Consider the following 24,316-nt stretch of genomic DNA (forward strand, 5'->3'; position numbering starts at 1 on the left):
TTTATAGGAGGCTGCAGGGTGGCTGTAAAATTGTCAAAATCGAATCTTTTATAAACAGTATAAAACAATTTTAGATTAAAATGTTTTAATTTCAAAAATATTTCAACCAAAAACGATGACTTTTCTACAATTAAAGACGAATTTTCAATTCAAAAGGACGCATTTTGAAAAAATCAGCTGAATTTTAGACAACAAAATTACTTTAAGGCCATGTGATGAGTGGGTCACGTGACCAGATTTCTACCTTACCCTCACTTTTTTTATTTCCCAACTTATTTTCACACAAAGTGCCGCATCGAGTTGAAAATTTAGGATAATAAATAAGAAGCACTAAGAAAGGTGGGTCTGGTCCTAAATTTGAATGATCATGAAAGAAGCAAAAACAAAATATTCACGACAAAAAACTTTTTTCATAATTATATAAATTTAGGACCAGGCCCACCATTCTTAGTGCTTCTTGTTTGGTATACAAAATTTTCAACTCGATGTGACATTTCGTATGATAATAAGTTGGGAAATAAAAAATGTGGCGGTAAGGTAGAAATCTATTCACGTGACCCACTCATCACATGGCCTTAAAGAATAAGTCAATGACCAATAAAATAGTTATTTTTTAACCAATTTCAAATTTTTTTTAACAGAATGATGGAATTTTCACAAAAAAAAGGTGAAACTTAAACCACAAAAAAGATGCATGTTTAACTAAATAATTGCGTTTTATTAGGAACGGTGGTCTACCATTTCACCACCTTGTGCCCAAAACTGGAATTAGAAAGAGTAGGTACAATTTTAAAGTTGTACATTAATTTTTGCATTAAAGTGATTTTACGATAGTTTTGTGAAGTATAAAACAATGATTGAATACTAAAAACAAATCTTTAAAAAAAAATAGTTTTAGATAGAATTCCCATATTGTACAGTGAAAAAACACATTTTTGTCAAATAGGTTTTAAAAAATTATTTCAGTATTTCATGTAAATTTAATGAATTTAAGTTTAAATAAATTTTAAATGATGTATGCAGTGACAAATTTTATCCACATTATGCGAAGAATACGAGTAATCTACGATTTAGGGTGGCCGTTTTAATCTAAGAAAAAAATTCCCAGTAATTTCCAGGTTCGCAAACATTTTTCACGGCCGATGATATTTAAAAAATCGAAATCTAAAGCTAACAATTTTTCCATTTGAATTAATAAAAACTGAGCTGCAAATGAAAGCACTCAAAGTGGAACTCTTGCGAATTTCAAACTTTTAAAATAATTTACACGTATAAAATGGAAGCTACTAACACTTTTAAACTGAACACGTTATCATTTTCAATGCTCTAAAGTCTAAAATGAAGAATCAATCAATGAATTAATTTCTTTTCAAAATAATATCATTTAAAGCAATTTTAAGCCAAAAACATTTAAAATTGAACGAGTACATTTTTTTATAAACTGAACACTACTTAAATTGAAAGTTAAATTATTTACATTTTAAATGGTTAAAAAATCCTTAAAGTGCCTACAAATTTTATTTTAAAATCTTGAAAGATCTGTAGGTTGTTTACATTTTTAAAATTATTTTTGAAATTATTTCAGAACTTCTAAACATAATTTAAAATGTCTTTTTTTTCTCCATTTTTTTTTTTAATTCTGGCAAATTAAACAAATTTCCTTAAAATCTTCCACATTCATTTTTGATTAATTTGTAAATATTTCTGAATAATCACTCAAAATTATCTTTTCAAAATCAAAATCATTATTAATTTTCATAGGAATTTTTTTTTAATCTTCTGAAGCCATTCAAAAATCTTAAAAATCTTTTGTTCAAAAATTGGACTTGCAAATTAAATATTTTTAAATAGAAAAATTAAAATGCAACTTATAAAATTTAGTTTTTAATATTTAACTACAATTAATGATTTTAAATAAACAGTCAGATATTTCTAAATTACATTTCCGAATTTAAAATTTTTTAATTGAATGGTTTAAAAATGGAATACTTTGGACTGAAATAATATATGAAATTTAATAATAGCCTTTGTTTATGAATATATTATTTTTAAGTTATTTTAAAATTGGAAATAGTTTATAAAGTTTCAATCTGGCGCTTACATTTGTTTAACTAATAAGACTTCCAATTGAAATAGTTTACATAATTTTTGACGTTAGAAACGGGAATTTTAAAAATTGCTAACTGATTTCGAATCGTCTTGTAAAATTAATTATTAATCACTTTTTTAATGTTAAAGGACAGTTTAATTTTAAAAATCATTATTAATTTATAGTCACAGTTGATCAACTGAAAATGTATTTTAAAAAATGATGGCAATCACATCTGGACAGATATTTCTGTAAAAAAAATAGGTTTCTTCACCTTATAAGACGTAAATTTCATGTAAAACCCTTTGTTTCTAATAAAGACTTACTTTTAGTATCCAAAAAATACTTTAAACTCCACAACAAAAATCGTTAAAACACTTTTATGCAAAATTTAATGTAAAACTTTAAAGCTAAACTTTAAAACCTATTCTTTCTAGTTAGGATTTTTTGAAAGATAAATTTTCAACAAAAAAGTACATTTCTAATCACGACAGATTATTTTTCTACCAAAAAGGTGAATTTTCCATCAAAAATTAAGAACTTTTTATCCAAAAAGACGAATCTTCAAAGAGTTGAATTATTAACTAATGAGATTAATTTTCCACTAAAATTATGAATCATAAATGAACAAAAATTATTTTTTAAAAATCAGTTCAACTTTCAACCAAAAAGTTTAATTTTCAAAAAAAATTATTATCAACGAAAAATGTAATAGTTAATATTTTAACAACAAAAAAACGGATTTAAAAAAACTTTAATTTTAACCAAAATGAACCCGAATTTTCAACAATAAAAAAAAACAAATTTAAAACTAAAGAGATGATTTTCAAATTAAGATGATGAATTTTCGAAGCAAAAAGACGAATTTTCAACACATAAAAGAAAAAAAGGCCATCCAAATTTGTGAAATTTTATGACGGAAGGAAATTCTGATGTTAAAAGTTGAATTTTAAACAAAATAGTTCGATTTTGAAACAAAAATGTTGACATTTTTAAATCAAAGATACATTATCAAAAAAATAGTCGAATTTTGAACCAAGAAAGATTTAAGTTAATTTTTAACACAAAATATGAATTGTCAACAAAAAGTTGATTTTCAACCAAAAATGACAAATTTTTATCAAAATAGTTAATTAATTTTCAACCAAGAAAGATTTCAGTTGAATTTTCGACAAAAAACATATGAGTTGTCAAAAAAAGTTAATTTTCTAACAAAAATAGTAGAATTGTCTACTCAAACATACGAATTTTAAACTAAACAGCTGAATCCTCAACCGTAGACGATTAATTTTCAAGTAAACAGTTCCATTTTTATCCAAAAAGGATGAAATTCGTACTAAAACAGGTGAAATTTTTAAACCAAAAAGGCGAATTTTCGACTCCAAAATATGAATTTTTACCGCAAAAGACGAATTTTCAACAATAAATGATGACTTTTCAATAAAATAGTTGAATTCTTATACAAAGAAGATTAATTTTTAAGCTAGAAGTCGCATTTTTATGCAAGAATGATAAAAATTCTACTATTATTATTATTACACCATTAAGATGAATCTTTAATAAAATGGATGAATTTTAACAAAAAACATTAATTGTCAACCAAGTTAATTTTCTACCAAAATATTTGATTTTTCAACTCAAAAAGACGAATTTTAAACAAAACAATTGAATTTTCAAACAAAAATCATGACTTCAACAAAATAGTTGAATCCCCAACAAAAAAACTATTAATTTTTAACCAAACAGTTGCATTTTCATCCAATAAAGATGACATTTTTTAAACAAAACAAAAAAAAAATTCTGAAAAAAATAGTTAACTTTTTAACGAGGAAAGATTTCAGATGAATTTTTAACGCCCAAATAAGAAGTCTAAATGAAAATTTAATTTTCTACGAAAATATTTGATTTTTCAACTCAAAAAGATGAATTTTAAACGAAACAGTTGCATTTTTATACAAAAAAGATTAAATTTTTAAATCAAAAAGACAAAGTTAAAAAAAAGAGTTCAATTTTTAAAGCAAGAAAGAATTCAGTTGAATTTTGAACCAAAAATGATTTCAGATGAATTTTCTACATAAAAATATGAATGTTCGACAATAGGTCATTTTCTACCAAGAGTCGAATTTACAACCAAAACGTCGAATTCTAAACTAAACAGTTGAATTTTCAAGCAAGAATGATTTATTAAATTTTATACATTAAAATATTAATTTCTGACAAAAAGTGAATTTTCTACCAAAATAGTGGAACTTTCAACCAAAAGAGAGGAATTTTAAACAAAATTATTACATTTTTAACAAAATTGTTGAATGTTCAAAGCAAAGACAAATTTTCAACTAAACAGTCGAATTTTCAATCAAGATTTCAGTTAAATTTTCTACATTAAAAAATTAATTTTTGACATAAATTTAATTTTCTACCAAAATAGTGAAATTCTAAACCCAAAAAGAGGAATTTTACACCAAACTGTTAAATCTCCAACGAAAAATGATAACTTCTTAACAAAATTGTTGAATTTCCAATCAAATGATACAAATTCTTAACTAAAAACGTAATTTTTGAGAAGAAACAACTGTGCAAAAATAGAAATACATGAAAAATGAATTACTAACAAGAATATTATAATTAAAATTTAAAGAGCAGAATGTTGTAAAATTTTTAATACGGAATATTTTATAATCGGAGTAAAACAATTTCAAATTTCAAAAGTATTATCCTCGAAAGGGATTTTAAGTGCTTCTTATAAAAGCTCCCTGACTTGCAAGATATATATTTTTAAATCCCCTGATTTCCATTTTTCCTGACCTGCAGCCAACCTGGGAAGGTCAAAAAATAAAAAAATGACATGAAAGACCAATAAAACTCACCTGAACCTCTCGGTGTCGATCAAAAACGTGAGAAAAGTGAAAAAGCACGAAGCTGCACAAAGTGCTGCCCAAGTACCAATCCAGACCCTCGCAAATTTCAGTTCTCTCTCCGAAAAAAACATCTTTTCACAAGGTGCTCCACAGTTGTATTCCACCTTCTCCCCGACCTTCAAAGAATACCCTAATCCATGGGGAACCTTAAACTGCACCGGACACACGAACCCATGCAATTTTCCACCCTGTATTGGTCCATAGCTCTGCTCAAACGACCTGGCTCCGTTCGACCAGGGCGACGAGGGTTGAAACTCCGCAACAGGCATCCTCGGATGGGTATCAATCGTCGGCTCCGAGGGTGTATCCTCGTCCTGTCCGACACACAATTCATCACCCCCATAAACCGGGAATCCGGAGCAAGCAAACGTCTCGGGCCAGTCGAATCCGAAAGAATTCATCAAATGCTCGCAACCCTTCTTCGCATTTTCACAAAGTGACCTGCAGGGCGGAAGTGATCTTCCCAGAATTGTGCACGGCGGTGCGTACAATGAACAGAGGAAAAATCTCATATCAGAGCTGCATTTCATCTTGACGAGGGGTGCGAATTGATGCACTTCCTGGCCTGCATCCTCCTGCTTGTGTTGACCCAACAGGTTTGGCATGATGGTGTAATTGTAGGGGAAGTTGAGACAAAGATTGATCGTGAGAGGTTCGCATTTTTCGTGGGGTTTGTAAGGGTCTGAGAACTCTTCCTTGGTCTCTGAATGCAACGCGGTCGTCCCCCGAATCGCGAAACAGGAGAGGACCGCGAAGAGGAACACCAAGATCATCTTAGCTTGGCGTGGTGAGGGTATTGTATTCCACCTTCGCTCCGACACTCAACACACATGCGACGCGAATTTACACATTATTTCGGGTAAAAGAATAAGGACGCGCACCCTTAGTTTAGGAAGGAAAATCGAAAGAATTAAGTAAGGGAGAAATATTATCTATATAGCGTTACTATCGGCCACTGTCGCGTAAACTCCTGCTGTAAACAGATCACGGAAAAAATAGTATGTTATAGATAAGAACATGATAGAAGTTAATGGAGGGGATTAGGTCCTTCCGCCCAAGTCCCGCCAGATGGAGGCAGAATGGCGGGAAAATGAGTTGTTCTTTAAATTTTCGTCACTTCATTTATAAACAAACGCTGCCAACACAAACATAAACAACGCTGCCAATTTTTGATCCTTTTTGACCCCCTCGTTGACAAACTAAGTTTTTTTATCTACTCCACTAAAGTAGTATGTAATGAATACAAAATAATTACAAATATTACAATATCGACTTTACAGCTCAAAATGATAGCTCTCGAAACAAGAGAAATTGAGCGGTTTTTAACGAAAATAGGAAAATAATAAGGGAATAAATTTTATGATTAAAATTAATTCAGATACCATATTGAATATTTAATATGAGCAAAAGTTAATTTTTAATTAAACAGTTACGTTAACAACCAAACAACCGAACTTTAAAGAAAATATTTAAATATCTTAGCCAAAAAGACTAAATTGTTCGAAGAAAGGTAAACTTTTAAGAAAAAAGTTAATTTTTCACCAAAAAAGATTACTTCTTAACCATAAAAGATAAAATTTTTATCTAAAAGGACGAATTTTTAAAAACAAGTATAACTTCCGGCCAAAAGAGATTTTGTTTAACGAGTCAGTTAAATTTGTAGCCAAATAATTCAACTTTCAACATACAAAGATGAAAATTTTCAACTTAATGGTTTAATTTTCAAGCCAAAAAGTCGATTTGAAAAGAAGTTTAATTTTTACCCGGAAAAATTGAATTTTCACCAAAAAAGTTAATTTTCAACACAACAAAAAACATGAATTTTCTAACATAAAAGCTGAATTTTCAATCCAAACGAGGAATTTTTAATAAACACATGAATTCTAAACCAATTTAATTTTTATCTAAAAAAGCAACCTCTTTAATCAAAAACGCAATAATAAGTTTTTAGTTTCAAATATGAATTTTCAACAAAATAGTTGAATTTTTAATCAAATAGATGAATTTTGATCAACGTAAGCTAATTTTCAATCTTGAAAATTGCATTTTCAGCAAAATAGTTGAATTTGGAATCAAAAACAACGAATTAAAAAAAAATCTGTTTAATTTTCGACCAAAAAAGATTTTTTTAACAAAAAATTTGATTTAAAAAAGTTAAATTTTTAACAAAAAAAGTTTATTTTCAACCAAAACAGATGAATTTTCTACTATGAAGAGAACAGTTAAATTTTTAACTACAAAAAATACATTTTTAATCAAAAATGGAATGATTCAATTTTCAGTTTAAAAAACTAATCTACGACAATAAAAAAAATGCAACCAAATAGAATATTTTTTAACAAAGAAGATTAATTTTCTATCCTCTTTTCTATCCAAAAAGATAAATTTTCAAGAAAAGAGTTAAATTTTCAAGCTGAAAAGTCGAAACGGTCAAACTTTTAAACAAATTCTTAGTTAAAATTTCAAGTCGAACAGATAAATTTGTTCAAATACTGTTAAATTTTTAAGAATAAAGTTAATTTTCAAACAGAAAAAGGGGAATTTTTATTCATTCAAGATGAATTTTCCATTCAAAAGGAATAATTTAAAAAAAAACAGTTTAATTTCTAACCAAAAGAGATTTTTTTTAACAAAACAGTTCATTTTTTGACCAAATAGTTAAATTTTTAACATAAAAAGATGAATTTTCAATTAACAAAATGGTCTAATTTTCAAGCGAAAAAGACGATAAAACATAGTTTAATTTTAAACCGGAAAGTTTTAATTTTCAACAAAAAAGTTCATTCTCAAGCAAAAAACATGAATTTTGTAACATAAAAGATGATTTTTCAATCCGAAAGAAGAATGTTTAGCAAAACTACATTAATTATCAACCAAATAGTTGAATTTTTAACTAAGAAGGATACAATTTTAACAAAAAAAAAAGAAAATTTAGGTTATCAGTTTAAAAAGTTAATTAAAAATTTTTTGTAACAAAATAGTATCATTTTAAACCAAATAGATGATTTTTCAACGAAAAAGATAATTTTTTATCCAATAAGACAAAGTTTCAACAAAAAGTTGTTTTCAAGCTAAAATGTCGAATGTTTTAGAAAACTGATGACTTTTAAACCGCAAAAGATGAATTTTCAACAAGAAAGTTAATTTTCAATCAAGATAAATTTTTAACCAAATAGTTGAATTTTTATCAAAAAAGGTTGATTTTCTTCCAAAAATGGAATCGTTAAATTTTTAGATAAAAAATTAATTTTTAACAAAAATGGAAATATTACATTTTCAGACAAACAATTTTTAACGAACAAAAAATTAAATTTCAACAAAATCATTAAATTTTCAACCGAATAGTTCAATCTTCAAAAAAATCAAGTAGGTTAATTATTTTTCAACCAAATAGTTTAATTTTTTACCAATAATTCATTGAATTTTCTAGTCAAAAGAAAAATTTTGTACAAAACAGTTGAATTTGTATTCTTACATTTTTACATTTTTACGGAGTAATTCAACTTTAAAATAAGTACTTGTTTTTTTTTAACAAAAATAGTTGAATATTCACAATTCGTAGTTTTTTACACGAGTGAAACCCGAAATATCTCTTCTTATCAAAATGAATCATCGTGAAAGCATAAAATCTATTCTCAATATTCATATAGTTCAATATTCATATAAAAAAATCATCAGGAAAAACCCAAAAACTTTTTAGTTTGACCTCTTCAAACCCCTTGTATTGTGCCAGGAAAATTCTCCAAAAAGTGCCAAAGATTAGTTTTATATGAAACTCATGCTAAAGACGATTTAATATTGTTTTTATTCGACAGGTGACAAGTTTTCAAGTATTTTTTAAATTATTTAAACAATTATTTAGTCGCACAATTATTATTTGTTTAAAATATTTTTTTCTGTAAATCGTGAAAAGTTATAATTTTCGGGATAAATGATACAGTTTATGCTGGTTTATGAATCTTAAGAGTAATACTTTTTTTGGACATATTTGCTAATTGTTTAAAAAAATTTCATTTATCTGCACAATGTTTTTGACTATTAATCGTGAAAAGTCATTATTTACTGAAATGAATAACACCATTAACGAATGTTGAGAGTAATATATTTTCGAAGGATATTTTTCAATTATGTAAATAATTTAAATTTCTTATTCAATTTTTTTCTTGTAGTTCAAAATAGAAATTGTATATACAATCGCAAAATATGTTAAACAAAAAATGTTCGTTTTGACATTCATCAAATCATTTATGTATCCTGAAAAATAGTCACTTTTCAGGATTAACTGGGGAAAAGAGTGGTTTAAACAATTAATAATTATTTAAACAGTTAAAAATTAATTAAAATATACTTCTAAGGTTGTCACTTAACGAATAAAAATAATTCAAGTTGAATAAATTAAAAAAACGACCATAATTTTACATAAAATTGCTATTTTTTGCATTTGCCGGGCACAATACAAAGGAGTTAAGAGGAGGGGGCAAAATTTAAAGTTATTTAGGTGGAAATTATTTTTTGAAAATTGCTTAAGAGATTACTTAACTGTAATTAACAAAAAGTTATTAACAAGTACTACTTTTTTCCATCTTTTCAATAACAGAAGATTCCAAAAATAAGAAATTAAATTTCAACATATATAATAATATAATATATAAAAAAAATAAATAATAAATTATATCAAATAAAAAATACAATAACTGACAATAATAATAAATAAATAAATTATACAATATAAAATAAAAAGGTTGTAACATAATAAACATTCTGAAAAGGCTTTTTTTATCCAATGGGTGTCCTACTGACTGTTCCTTTCGGTATCAAAATATCACCTGAATTTAAACGAAAAATGCAATAGTTGGTATTTCAATAAAAAAATGTTTAATTTTAAATTAAAAACAGTTGAATTTAACCAAAACAGAAGTGTTAAAAGAAGTCTATAATTTTCAACGAATATTTTTTTCCAGAAAGATGAAAAATTTAACCAAACTGCTTAATTTACAATACAATTAGTCAATTTTCACAATATCAAAAAAACTCCTTTGTAGTCAGGAAAAAAAGTTCAATCAAGTCAAAAAAGTTAAATTCTTAAACCAAAAACTTTAATTTTATACTAAAATAGTTTCATTTTCAACCCAAAAAGACGAATTTTCAACCATAAAAAATTGGATTTTCAATCAAAAAGTATGTCTTTTTAACTATTTTTTTAACTCTGTCGCAGAAATGAAGTCTTCTTTAATCAAATAATAACATTTTTACCAAAAACACAAATTTTTTCGAAGAAGTTAAAAAATTGAACTAAACTGTTGAATTTTGAAGGAAATATCTGAATTGTCACAAAAAAAAAATATTTTAGCCAATAAAGTTTTTTTTGCTTAAAATTTATCTTTATAGTTCGAAATTTATTTATTTTGTTGTATATTAACTTTTTTATTAACAATTTATATTTTCTTATCGTTGAAGATTTTTCTAGGTCATTTTCCTTTGAAATACATGCATTTTAGTATCTTGTGTACAAAAACAAAATAATGCATTAACAGTCGCAATTAAAATAATATAAGAAATTTATTACAAAAAAAGAGAACACTAAATCCAGGGGACATTTTAACACCAAAAGGAACTCTTTGTATGAGAAAAATTTTAGAGAAACATAAAGAAGATTTTTCGACAAACCTATTATTTATTTAATATTGTTTAAAGTAAAATTTATTTCTGTTATTCTGTTCAAAGCCTAGGGACACTTTGACATCGAAAGGAAAAATATGTAGTGGAGGCATTCTAGAAAAATAAATAAAGCCTTTTTTGGTCTACCCCAAGGTTTATTTAATATTTGTAAAATAACAATTTTCAAACATAATTGGTAGGTTTTCAAACAAATTTTATCTTCAAATATGAATGTGAATTTGAAAATCCTTTTTTATTCCTAGTATAGTAATAGAAATTGATAAAAAAAATTTTGGATTGTGGATAAGGATTTAAAAAATAGACAAAGGAAGCAGGGTATAAAAATTATAATATTGATCATTTGATTTTGATTTATTCCCGACATGCAATTTGCCCAATCGATCTCACAGTTTATATTTTACAATTCTTTCTCGATCCATTTTGAATGATTGCATATATAATATACCTGCCCTACAATTTCTTGATTTAGATTTTATAAGCAGTTCAAGCAGGTGTTTCCAAATTTGATAAATTTTGTATTTTACTCACCATTCAATCTTTCTAAACAAATGTATGTCTTGTAAATGTTCAATTTTGATCATTCAATGTTCGGCATTAAATTTTAGACTTTTTTTTAAATGTAATGGATTTCGAAACACCCTGAACTTATTTTGTATGTATATATTTACATGGAACTCAATCACTCAAACATCGCCCTTTTATTCGATATTTACAATATAATTTAATCAATAATCATTATTGTGAAATTACGAATCATTTTTAGGAATAACATCAGTTATTATGTCAGTAATTCCGCTAATTAACATTAATGCGCTATCTTTCTCTCAATTATTCATCAAATAGTTAATAAATATTAGATAAAAATGTTCTTTTCATGATTGATAATTTTACAATATTGAGAATTATCAAGTTCTACAAGGTTTTCACGTATCATTTGTAAACATATTGTAAACAAGTAAATAATTTATTTCAGCCTTAATTCATTATACGGTTAATAACAATTAATTTAAAGAAGAAGTAATATCGACCCAGCCACTCTTCACCCCTTCTTTTCTTTTGTACAATATATTTTCACTATAAAAACGTACAAAAGTGGAATTTTATAACGCATAGTTTATATAAAATGAACCTTCATATGGATAAATTCTCTGCATCACAGGTTTTAAACTAAATAAAACTTAGCTTTGTTATAATTTTATAGTACATACAAACATATAACTGTACAAATCAAAACTGAGGGCAGTCCACGACTCGTCCTCAACCTGCTTCAGGACGAGATCGTACGCACCAGTTGAACGAGATCGTATGCACAATCGGGACAAGATGGTACGCACCATCTGGACGCTATCGGGCGCACAGTTAGGACCTACGCACCGTCTGGACGAGATCGTACGCACCATCTGAACGAAATCGTCTGCACAGTTGAAATTGTACGCACCATCTGGACGAGATCGTACGCACAGTTGAAACCGTACGAACTAACTGGATGAGATCGTACGCACCGCCCGGATGAGATCGTAAGCACCATCTGTATGAGATTGTACGCACAGCTGAGACAGTGCGCACCGTCTGGAAGAGATCGTACGCACTGTGAAGATTGTACACACTGCCTGGAAGATATCGTACGTACAGTTGAAACCGTACGTGCCATCTGGACGAGATCGTACTCACTGTCTGGATGAGATCGTACGCACAATCTAGACCAGATCGTACGGACATTCGAAAGTGTACGCACCGTCTGGACGAGATCGTACGCACGATTAAGATAGTACGCACTATCTGGACGAGATTGTACGCACAGTTGAAACCGTACGCACCATTTGGACGAGGTCGTACGCACCTTTTGCATAAGATCACACGCAACATCTGGACGAGATCGTACGCACAGTTAAGATCGCACGCACCAACTGGGCGAGATCATACACACGGACTGGCCTTTGCGCATCCCACGCGGTACTGACAGGTAGTCTCTGCACTACCAGCGCACTGTTACTCCTCCAGTCTTGTTCTTACTCCATGGGTCGCCACGGGGAATCCACAAGGGACAGACTGTACGTACGATCTCGTCCTCAAAAAGGTATGAGGGCGAGTCGTGGATCGCCCCAAAATTAGTACACATGAGAAACATTTTATAATAGATAATTAATACTAATAGTAAATTAAGATATATATGAAGTAAAAAATGATTTTAATCAGATGATTTTTTGATTGATTACAGATATACAATGTAAGGAAGAGATGGCTAGTTCGATTCTAGGAGGTAGATAAAAAGGTATTATCTTTTGTACGTATACTTATATGAACTTAATTAAAGTACGTACTTACATAGTAGTATATAATAAGCATAGATTTAACCAGTGATGGGTAAATTACTTTTTAAAAGGACCTATAGTTATCGTTACAGTTAGTGATTCATAATGTAACTTTGTCCTGATAAATTTTGCAATTTTTAATGGGCTATAAATGTCTATGTCTCTGGAAATTATTTTCCTAGAAAAAACTGAAAATTGTTAAGAAAAAGTTGAATTTTCTAAAAGATCATGAATTTTCAATTAAAACGAGCAATTTTAAACAAAAAATGGATTAATTTAATTCTAATTAAAAAAATTAATAACTAAAATTATGAATCTTTAAATAAAATAGTGAAATTTCTAGCTTAAAAAATTAATTTTCATCAAAAAAACAACTAATTTTCAACAAAATAGTTCAATGTTGAACCAGAGAGTTGAATTATTAAATAAAAATATGTATCATCAAACAAACGAATTAATTTTGAGCAAACAAGGTTAATCTACCAAAAAGAGTTTTCTACCAAATATTTGTCTTTTTATCTACATAAAACAGATAAATTTTAAAACCAAATCGTTAAACTTTGAACCAAAAAAAATGGTGTTTACCAAAAAAGAAATAATTAAATTTTTAGTTAGAAAGATTAATTTTCAACAACAACAAAATAATTTTAAACCAAGTAGTTCAATGTTGAACCAGAAAGGTAATCTTCAACAAGATACTTAAATTTTCAATCAAAGAGATGAATTTTCCATTAAAATAAAGAATCTTCAACCAAAAAAGTTATTTTTCTAACAAAAAGGACATTTTTAACAAAATGCATTAATTCGGAACCAAATAATTGTATTTTCATCTGAAAACGTTACATTTTTAAACCAAACAGTTGAACTTTTGACCAAAATATATAATATATGAACTAAAAATGGAATAATTAAAGGTGAATTTTCAACAAAACAATTACATTTTTAACCATAAAATATGATTTCTTAACTAAAAAAATGGTCAAATTTTGAATTATTTCGAACGCATTTCTGTACAAAAAGAAATAATTTAATTTTCAATCAAAGGGATGAAGTTTTTACTGAAGTAATTTCGTTCCTGAAAAGAGTAACTAGTTAAAAGGAACTAGTTACTTCCCACCACTGGATTTAACAATATTCTATAATGGAAGAATCGTGTGTTGAATGCAAATGCATTTCACGATTTTAAAATTCTAATTTCTTTGGTATTCAGCTGTCAGCATGTTATATGTATAATAACTTGCTAATAAATTGAAAAATCAATCAAAATAAATTATAAACTTACAAACTGCATTATTACATCCACAAATTTTAAACACAATTTAATATACGATAATTGCATTTAGTATCCTAGTCTACAAAAATATTCAGTATCAAAAATTCAAATCAATACACTTTGCAGAAAATTCCAGATCTGGCCCAGATTGGGAGTAAAACGTACAACCTGATCGGGACCTGATCTGGGAAAAATTTCAGTATGGTACTATGCCACTGAAATTCAATTGTTTTCTTCCTTATAAGATCAGTTAGGGAACGTCCATTAATTTCCATATTGTAACCTCCCATATTGTAAAGATTCGTACAATGTTGATGCCCCCCCCCCCTTACATAAGATTACAAATTTTTTGCTCAATATATCAAACAAATTTAAATTATTTTCACTGTATACGAGGTTTCAAGGGATTGCAAAATATTTGAAAGACTTAAAATATTGCCATTGTTTTAAAAGTATTTGAACAGATTTTAAGGAATTTTAAACGATTTCAAATAATTAAACATTTTTTAGAGAATTCAACGAGATTTCGAAAGCTTTGTAGGGATGTCATGAGATTTTAAGGAGTTTCGGAAGATTTGAAGGGGTTTTAAGAAATTTTAAAAGATTTCAAAGGATTTTTTCGGATTTTAAACAATTTCAAGAGATTTTAGGAGCTTTTATGATTTCAAATGATCTTAAGAGATCTGAAAAAGTTTGAAAAGTACATATAAGTATTATAGAGGATTTTAAGTGATTTCAAAGAATTTAAATGGCTTTACAAGAGTTAATTTTTGTTCGTTTCCCATGGATTTCAAAGCTTTCAAGAGATCTCGTGAAATTTAAAAGTATTTTACAGAATTTCAAGAATTCTAACGGATTTTGAAAGATTCTAGGAAATTTCCATGCATTTGAAAGGATTATAAGGGGTTTTTATGGGATTTTGAAGATTTCAAGGATTTTCACAGTTTTAAAAAGATTTCAAAGGATTTTAAAGGATTTCTTCTGATACAAATTTTTGTTACGAATTTTAAAGTATACCAGAGATTTAAAGTAATTTCAAGCCGATTTTGAGAGATTCTACAAGATATGAAGGGATTTAAAAGGATTTCATATAATACTAAAGTATTTTCACGAATTTTGAAGAATATCAGTGGATTTTTATGGAATTTCGAAGGTTGAAGGGATTTAAAGAGATTTTGAAAAATTTTAGGGGATTTCAAAAGTTTTTATGAAAGTTTAAGAGAAATAAAAAGGAATCAATGATTTCACAGATTTAAAAAGATTTAAGAGAATTTCGAAGAATTTTAAGGGATTTTGAGGGGTTTTAATGGATTTTAAAAGATTTGGATTTATAATATTGCAAGGAATTTCAAAAGATTCGGAATGATTCTCAGCGATTTTAAATATTTCAATGAATTTGAAAGAGATTTCAAATATTTTAAGTTATCTCCTTAATCATTCCTTGTAGTCACTTGAAATCATCAGAATCCCATGAAATAAAAAATCCTTTAAAATCTCTGAAAATTGGTTAGAGTCGATTTTGAGATATTTTAACCCATTTTTATGGGCTTGTGATGATTTCAAGAATTGATTTAGCTCCTCGATTGTATTATTAGTATATTTAACATTTAAAATCAAAATAATTAGAAAGAGGCAACTTGCGCATAAAGTAATTTGACCCCCCACCCTTTTGAAAGTTTGAATTTGATTTTAATATATTGCAAGGGATTTCAAAAGATTCGGAATGATTCCCACCGATTTTAAAGATTTCAATGGATTTTGAAGGGCTTTAAGAGATTTTTATGGGACTGCGATGAATGCAAGCGATTTCATGGAATGGTTTAGATCCTCGACCGCATTATTAGCATATTTAACATTTTTCTAAAAATAATTAGAAAGGGGGATTTTACGCAAAAACTAATTTACCCCCTCCCCACAGTTTGAAAATTTCAAGCGATTTCCAAGATTTTTAAAGTTTTTAAAGAGTTTTAAGGGACTCCATGGAATATTACAGGTTTTTAACAAATTGAGATGATTCCCACTAATTTAAACGATTTCAATTAACTTTAAAGTGATTTCGAAGATTTCAAGTTAAGTTCTTAAACATTCCTTAAAACTGATTTTTAGATATTTTAAGGGATTTATGCCGGACACCCCCCCCCCCCCCCCCCCCCCCCCCCCAACACAACTAAGAATTTTTGTGAGATTTTGAAGATTTCATGGAATTTTAAATGGTTTTCAAAGAATAAATTTGATTTTAATATAGTTAATAAAAATAGTGTCAGTAGAGTGAATGACGCCTGAAACTTCGCTTGGGGTGATTGCTAGAGACATTGATCAGCAACCTGGGTCGGAGCAGTATTGCGGAACGAACGTGTTATTTACTTAAATAGCACGAGAATTCTGGATCAATCTGACAAAAATCTCTATACCTTCCACACACTACTCCTTTCCCATACCGAGTGAGTCACGCCTACCCCGAAAGGGAAATGGCTTAATGGTGTAAAAAAAAGGGATTTTACAAGACTAAATTATTCCTATCGATTTGAAAGATTTTGATGAATCTTAAAAGGATTTCAAAGATTGCAAGGATTTGTTTTGCTCCTTAACTGTATTATTAGCATATTTATCGTATTAAAAAAATTATTATGAAGAGGAAACTTTCGTAAAAAATTATTTGGACCCACCCCCTCTCAAATTAAGAATTCGTAAGATTTTTCATTGCAATTAAAAAAAAGCCTTAGGTAATTAATGGACGCTCTCAAAAAGAAAATACAGAAAAAATCTTCAAGAAGAAAGTCCTTTAAGAAATATCTTGATAAGAAATAAAAGAAATATTTTTATCTCTTATTTATGATAAGGAGCTTCTTAAAATCTGTATTGGTTCTAATTATTTTTATAATTAAAAATATTAATGATTTATAACATTTCAGTGGGTAATATTACGATCACGAGATAGTGTGTATAAGTATTGTTGAAAACAGTAGGAAAAAATGGACAGAATTCTCTTTACAATAAATTTATAGTGTCTGTGTATAGGATCTTAATTTTTGTACGAGAATTGAATCCGTACTTTTTGGTATTCTTAAATCCCTATCTAACTATATATATCTATATACCTAAATTTCCACTATTTGAATTTCTTGCTGCGAGAGCGCGCCAAATGAAAATTATTATTATTTTAATGCCAGTCAGCCAGTAACAAATCTAATTTCACATTTTCCAACCACTCGAATCTTCTTATCTTACATACTTTCTTCGATCACAAGCTTTTTAAAAATACTTTAACAAAAATCAGAAAAATATGCTCTAATCTAGTACTGATATAAAACAATATTCATTTCGATTATTTTCGATTATTCAAAAATATTCAAATTCTTCGACCAGAGAATATCACAATGTCGAAAATTAAATAGAAATGTTTAAGAGCTAAAAGGAATCAGTGTCGGATTAACAGTAGGATTATCTAAAATTGAAGATGGATATTAATTAATTAATATCTCTATCTTAGTTTATTTAATCAAATTGAAGCTAATTAAATTTTGAAGAAGTCTATCCAAACTGATTTAAAAAATTGCACTAATTTTTAACGAGAAAAGGTTTCTTTTCTGCGAGATCTTTTATTTCCAGCTTAAGAATAATAACTTGACACAAGAGATTATCATTTGACAACAATTTTTATTGTTCTCGATTAATTAATCTAGATTATGTAAAATCGATGGATTTTTAACCAAATACTTGAATTTTCAACTAAAATTATTTCCTATAAAAGAACGAATTTTCAACAAACAATATAAATTTCAACTAAAACAAATGAATCCTCGACGCATAATGCAATATTTAATATTTCTATCAAAAATTCGATAGTGAAGTTTCCATTTTAAAAAATTAATTTTTTAATCAAAAAGATAAATTTTGAACGAAAAATGTTCAAAAAAAATGGAATTATTAAATTTTAAGTTGAAAAAAAATTAATTTTCAACTGTAATTGTGAACATTGAATAAAAAACCAACTTTTAACGAAATACATCGATTTTCAACTAAATATATAAATTTGTAACCAAAAATGAAATAGTTAAATTTTAATTTAAAAAAATTAATTCCCAAGCAAAAGAATATTCATTCTTAAGGAAAAATATGCAATAGTTGTTATTTCAAACAAAAATGGAATAGTTCAATTTTCAATTCAAAACAATTAATTTTCAACCAAACAAATGAATTTTCAACTAAAATTATGAATTTTAAACCTAAAGACAAATTTTCAGCTTAAGAAAATAAAAATTTTCCATGTTCAATAATGCGATATAAGCGAATTTGATTATAACAATAACAATTGTTGTTCAATGTTAATTTCTTGTGTCACGGTATTATTCTTGAGCCAAAAAGAAACGATCCCAAAGAAAAATTGCTTATATCAATTGTTTATACAGTGATAATTGTGGTTAAATGAAAATTTTTTTTATTCTAATGTTATTCCTCACAGAAGAAAAGAAGTGCCTCTACTAAAAAGAAAAATATATAGTCTATATTCAAAAATGTGAAATAAATTAGTTTGTTTATAAAAATTGTTTATGAAAATATTATAAATGCGATATAAGTGAATTTATTTATAAGGTATTAGAACAATTACATTTCTTCTCGGTTAGTTCTCGGTCATAATTGATTGTTCTTTTTACGAAATTCAGCGAGAAAATCAGTATACATAATGCATTCAAACACCGGAAATGCAGCAAATTACTGATTTTTTTGTTATAATCAGTCTCGAGAAACCCCTTAAAAATTTAAATACGCTTAAATTTTTTTTAAACTTCAAAATGATATCCCCTTCAAAGTATTCCCCTTTGGAACCCACAACATTCTTCCAGCGATCCTTAAATTTTCGGAAGAATTTCTTGAAGTAATCTTCCGGAATAGACAAGAACTTCTTCGTCGCATTCTATTTTATTTCCTCTGCATCTTGAAATATTTTTCCTAATAGACAATATTTTTATTTGGAAAACAGCCAGAAATCAGTTTTGGCAGTGCGACCACTTTTAAATCGATTAAAACTCTTCTTAATTTGAGTATCACTAATAGACTCATGACCACACACTTTCTGAATCATAAAAATGTTTCCGAACATGAATGGACAAAATTTTGGCAAAATTTAATTCACAATCTTTGTTTGGTGCGTTCCGTCATTCCGAAATGCGACGCGTACGTGGCTAGACGCTTACAGAACTGCATACACGATTGGAATTTTTCCGGAATTTAAGGGAAGTGTAATAAAACTATAATAAAATATTTCTCTTCTCCATTTCGAACACTCTTTATGAAATAATTTTTTTCTGCATGACGGTTTAATAAAATTGTTTAGTTGAATGTCAAAGGTATTAGAGTAGAAAAAAGGTGGTAGGTTTAAGTGTCCCTAAGTAATTATGAACACGGGGCCCAAACTTTCTTAATCCGACACTGAAGGAATCATTTCATAAAGCCTGATTTTTAAAATAAATAAAGCGCTCTACCAATTAGATAAATAAATTGTCGTAACTAAAGAGTCTTTTTTTGTCAATGGCTCTTGGCGCGTGAGTCTTTGCAAAAATAGGAAAAATTACGTCTGTTTTGAGCAAACGACCGCTTTTCGCTTCGAAGAAAAAATTAAGTTCAAGTTGACTAAAAAGAAAAGTACGCTTTTTGGGTCTACTTGAACTTAAGGTTTGTTAGTGCGCGCGTTATAAGCGAACGTTTCGCCTGGGAAGATTTACATTTGGCACTGTTTTCATATTCTTACAGACTAAGGAAGAATTGGAATTTTCACCCAATGATCAGTTTTTCTGATCTGACATCTATTAAAGCTGACTTCTGCCTTTTATTTACATTTTAACCAATTCTAAGGAAGAAAGTCATCAGTTTTTGTTTACATTCCAGTTTTGGAAATACTCTACTTTTCGCAAACAGCCTTGTTTCGTATTGAAAATATATTTTCTAATCTCACTGAGTTCAAAGAAAAATAGCTAATTTAAAAATTTCTTTACATCTTTTTCTTTTTTTAACTGAGTTTATCAGTAAATAAAAACTAAAAGTTTAACACATTTATTCAAACTTTCAATTTTGAATAAAATTATCAAGGCCCCAGAAACAAAGAAGCGATTAAAAAATTTGAATCTGTCTGAAGCCGTAGTAAATTTGCCATCTAATTTGGCCATTTTCGATTGCAAACGATTTAACATGATTTTAAATTTAACTTTTTGAGTAAACTTTTACAAAGCGCCTTTCTCGTCAAGTGCCTCTCCCTTCCATTACCCCTAAATTCGATAAGAGCATTGAGCGAGTTAATAGATGCACTTGCGTTAGACGATATTAAAAGAATCCACTAGTAGGTCTCTCAGATATTTCCCGCCAAGCCTTAGGGGCGTGTCATAACTAAGCAGGCGCTCAGTGAGATCCTCGGCACAGAGCACGTGGCGCTTTGTAAGAACCTACTGTAATTTTTATCACTTGCTCGCTGAATTAAATTTTGAAAAAATGTCTATCCAATCGAAATTTTCTAATTTACGACATCTGAATCAAAGTTACGTGATAACAATCACTTAAATATTAAGGTCTAATTCAATTGCGCCATTTTGATTCGAAAGAAGATTATTCAATCCACTTTTTTCTGAAGAACCCGATTCACTAAAGCTATCGTTCAATCGTTTCTTTTTTCCTGGGAAAGATAAAGTAAAATAGAAATCTTGAAAATGATCAACAAGATTTTTGAAAGAAAGACTGATAGGTAATACTGAGTCCATTTAAAAGGATTTTTTCTTGCGAGCGTGGCCAGCAGTTTTTGAATATGTTTGTCTTCTTTTTCTTTTGCGTTGTCCCTGGAATTAGGTTCATTCGTCGTGAAGACGATGATAAAGCGGATTCCTGGTTTCAGGGTTGACTGTTCATCACAGTCGTTCGTCGCGAATACCCTCTTCGTGAAACCGTTTCGCCTTGAGCTTCACATTCACGTTTCACCCTGTTGATGATATCTGCTACCAGCTTTTCTTCCTTTTCTCGTTGATTTTCCCACTCTGGACCTCTCGCAATCTGAAATTAAATAATTCCATGGTTTAATCGTTTCCTAATTTCTACAAAAAATTTAGGAGAGTCCACCGTACAATAGATAATTATTAATTTAAAATACTAATGAATGTGAAACAATTAATTTAATTAATAGTTAAGACACTATACGTAGACAGTTTGGAAATCCATATTTGTAGGGTATGGAATTCCATTCCCTAAATAAGAGATGATATATAATTCAGTACCCTCAGTCAGTTAAGGTATAGAATTCCATACCTCAGATAGTAGACGCTTTGGAAATCCATATTTTCTAGGGTATGGAATTCTAGGCGCTCGATCGTAGACTTATGAAATTACATATCTATAAAATATGAAATTCCAAACCGTTCACGATATAGGGTATGCAATTCTATACCCTCATCGACTTAGGGTATGGAATTCTCCACCATCTCAGATTTAGGGTATGAAATTTCATATCCTAGACAATATTAAATTCCATACCCTAGAAAATATGGAATTCCAAACCGTCTGCGATCTAGGGTATGGAATTTCATACCCTAGTATGGAATTCTATATTCTCACCAGCTTATGTACGGAATTCTATACCCTCGTAAGTTTAGGATACCAAATTCCATACTTTTAGATCAGCGAGATTATGGAATTCCATAACCATGATTAGGGGTCGGAAATATGTTATGTAACACTACCGTAACGAAAGAAAACGTCCCCTCCCCCTAAAAATGTTCACGTAACTTTTAGTAATCTGATTCTTTTACTATAAATACGCTTTTTGTGTGTTCAAATATTATGAAATTCTGTACACTGGGTCAGAAAGAATATGGAAGATCGAAGATGTTCTGAAATTTCATATCCGATACCAGGAAAAGTATGGAATTCCCTACCCAAATTCATAGAAAGATATGTAACTCCATTCTTTATATCGGAAAGTATATGTCATTCCATAATCTAATTCTGAGATTCTATAGAACTACATAAAGGGTACATCATAAAGAGTATGGAAGATCAAAGATGAAATGGATTTCCATACCCTTTTTGATCTACAGTTTGGAAAATTGAGGATGGTATGAAATTTCATACCCAAGATGGAAGAAAGTCTCGAATTCCATACAGAAAGTCGAACAAGGATATGTAATTATATACCCTATGTCAAAATAGGGTATGAAAGATCGATAATGGTATGTCTTTTCATACCCAAGATCGAAAAAGGTATACAATTCTATACTGCCTGTATGTAACTCCGTATTATATATCGGAGAGGGTATGAAATTTCATAACTCATATATTAAAGGGTATATAATTTCATAACATATATGGGAGATGTTATGGAATTGCACGCCAAAGATTGTGAAAGGTATGGAATTCCATGTTCTTGATAAAAATGGGTATAACTTCCACACCCTATTTCGTAAAGCATAAATGATTTTATACCATATATCAGAGATGGTATGAAATTCTATCACATTTTCGATATGGAATCGCATAGCCAAAGTCACAAATAGGTATCCAATTCCATAACCTATATGAAAAAGGGTATCAAGACCTATACCATCTATCGGAGATGGTATGAAACATCATACCCTAGAACCGAGAGGGTATGGAATTGTGTACCCAAAGTCGGAAAAGGTATCCAATTCTATACCTTACATCAGAAAGTATATCAAGTTCCATATACAAAACATCGGCGATAATGTGGAATTTAATACCCTATATTGGAGATGGTATGGAATTTCGCACCCTATATTGGAAAGGATAGAGAATTTCGTAACCAATATCAGAAAAGGTATGGAATTACATACCCTATATCAGGAAGAAAGATAGAAAATGATATGGGATTTTATACTCCAGATAGAATAGGGTATATAATTCTATACCCTAAATCGGAGAGGGTATAGAATCTACTGCAGGTTCATAATCTACTGCATATTGGTCTTCCCTATCGATATATTTTACAAATGAATTATAATTATATTTACGTCTAAATTTCTCGTCCTTGATTTTTTGTAACCGAGATCTTCTCTGTTTTCGTCGTTTTCGTTGTCTGAATGCCTCGAGCTTAAATGACCAATGTAGCCTTTCCTGGACTTGAAGAAGGCATTACAACTGTTACATTTGAAAAGAGGTGCAGGCTGGTTTACTTGTGTTGACACGTGCAGTTTGTACTTGTGCCTAATTGAAATTTAAAAAAGAAGTATAAAGTGTGATAATTTCAAATTAAGGTGTTTAAAATTGAACTGTCCCAGAAACAAAGAACCGATTGGAGAATTTCAATCGATCGTAAGCCTTTGTCAATCCGTAATCTTAATTAGCCATTCTAATAGCGACCGATTTACTACGATTTACATTTTTATTTATTAATTAACCATCTGTTTCTCCCTCGCTTATTTACAATTTTTTAATTTTGTTAAAAATATCTGTTCAATTATTTGAATCAGAAATGTTCCGATTCAAATGCGTCATTTCAATTCAGAAGATTATAGTCCAATCCGCTTTCTTAAAAGAAACCGATTCACTACAGCAATCTTTCAATCGTTTTTTTTTTTCCTGGGTACTTGAAATTGATGAAATCAAAATTGGAAATTTCAAATATATAGTATCAAAATTACAAAGCTTTTAAAATTTTTTAAATTTACCTGTACCAACGAGTTCTCGAAGGAAGGACTTCTCCACACCACTTGCAGACGACAGTTCCGTCATTTTGAATCAGGTACTCAAGCAGCTTTTTCCAAATTTTTTTCATTAGTCTTTTTTTCCGAGAAAAAGTATAATTCCAAATTTAATTTTTGTAATAAAAACATTTATTGCACACTTCAAGTACATAGCTCACTAATAAGGATAAATATGCCTAATTTAGAAAAAAGTTTCTAAAATCGATGAGCTTTGCTTCGATAATACTCTAGACGTGTTAATTCCACGCAGTCTCGATATTTTCTCAAAATCAAATTTCAAGAAAATGATAAAAAGCAGATAAAACAAGATATAAGTCGTTTTAATTCCTAATTGATAAAAAACCATT

The 24,316-nt window shown here is 28.9% G+C and overlaps 3 protein-coding genes across 3 annotated transcripts in view; 1 reads left to right on the top strand and 2 right to left on the bottom strand.

Annotated features, from left to right (window-relative positions):
- Positions 1 to 5,970, bottom strand: part of LOC117179420 (frizzled-2) — a 12,128-nt gene extending 6,158 nt beyond the window's left edge. The window contains exon 1 of the mRNA XM_033371188.1: positions 4,957 to 5,970. Within this exon, the coding sequence (XP_033227079.1) occupies positions 4,957 to 5,780 (824 nt within the window). The 5' untranslated portion in view covers positions 5,781 to 5,970. The remainder of the gene's footprint in view (positions 1 to 4,956) is intronic.
- The window catches only part of LOC117179422, a 57,577-nt gene extending 44,606 nt beyond the window's left edge, over positions 1 to 12,971 (top strand). The window contains exon 5 of the mRNA XM_033371193.1: positions 12,905 to 12,971. Within this exon, the coding sequence (XP_033227084.1) occupies positions 12,905 to 12,943 (39 nt within the window). The 3' untranslated portion in view covers positions 12,944 to 12,971. The remainder of the gene's footprint in view (positions 1 to 12,904) is intronic.
- An 8,104-nt stretch (positions 12,972 to 21,075) lies between these two features.
- Positions 21,076 to 24,040, bottom strand: LOC117180619. Its single transcript, XM_033373110.1, has 3 exons — positions 23,934 to 24,040; positions 23,277 to 23,469; positions 21,076 to 21,306 (listed from the first exon to the last, which is right to left on the bottom strand). The coding sequence occupies exons 1-3, from the start codon at positions 24,038 to 24,040 to the stop codon at positions 21,148 to 21,150; spliced, it is 459 nt and encodes a 152-aa protein (XP_033229001.1). The 3' UTR covers positions 21,076 to 21,147.
- Positions 24,041 to 24,316: the final 276 nt, after the last annotated feature.

The sequence above is a fragment of the Belonocnema kinseyi genome, chromosome 9 (genome assembly GCF_010883055.1).
Source record: "Belonocnema kinseyi isolate 2016_QV_RU_SX_M_011 chromosome 9, B_treatae_v1, whole genome shotgun sequence".
Classification (NCBI taxonomy): Eukaryota; Metazoa; Arthropoda; class Insecta; order Hymenoptera; family Cynipidae; genus Belonocnema; species Belonocnema kinseyi.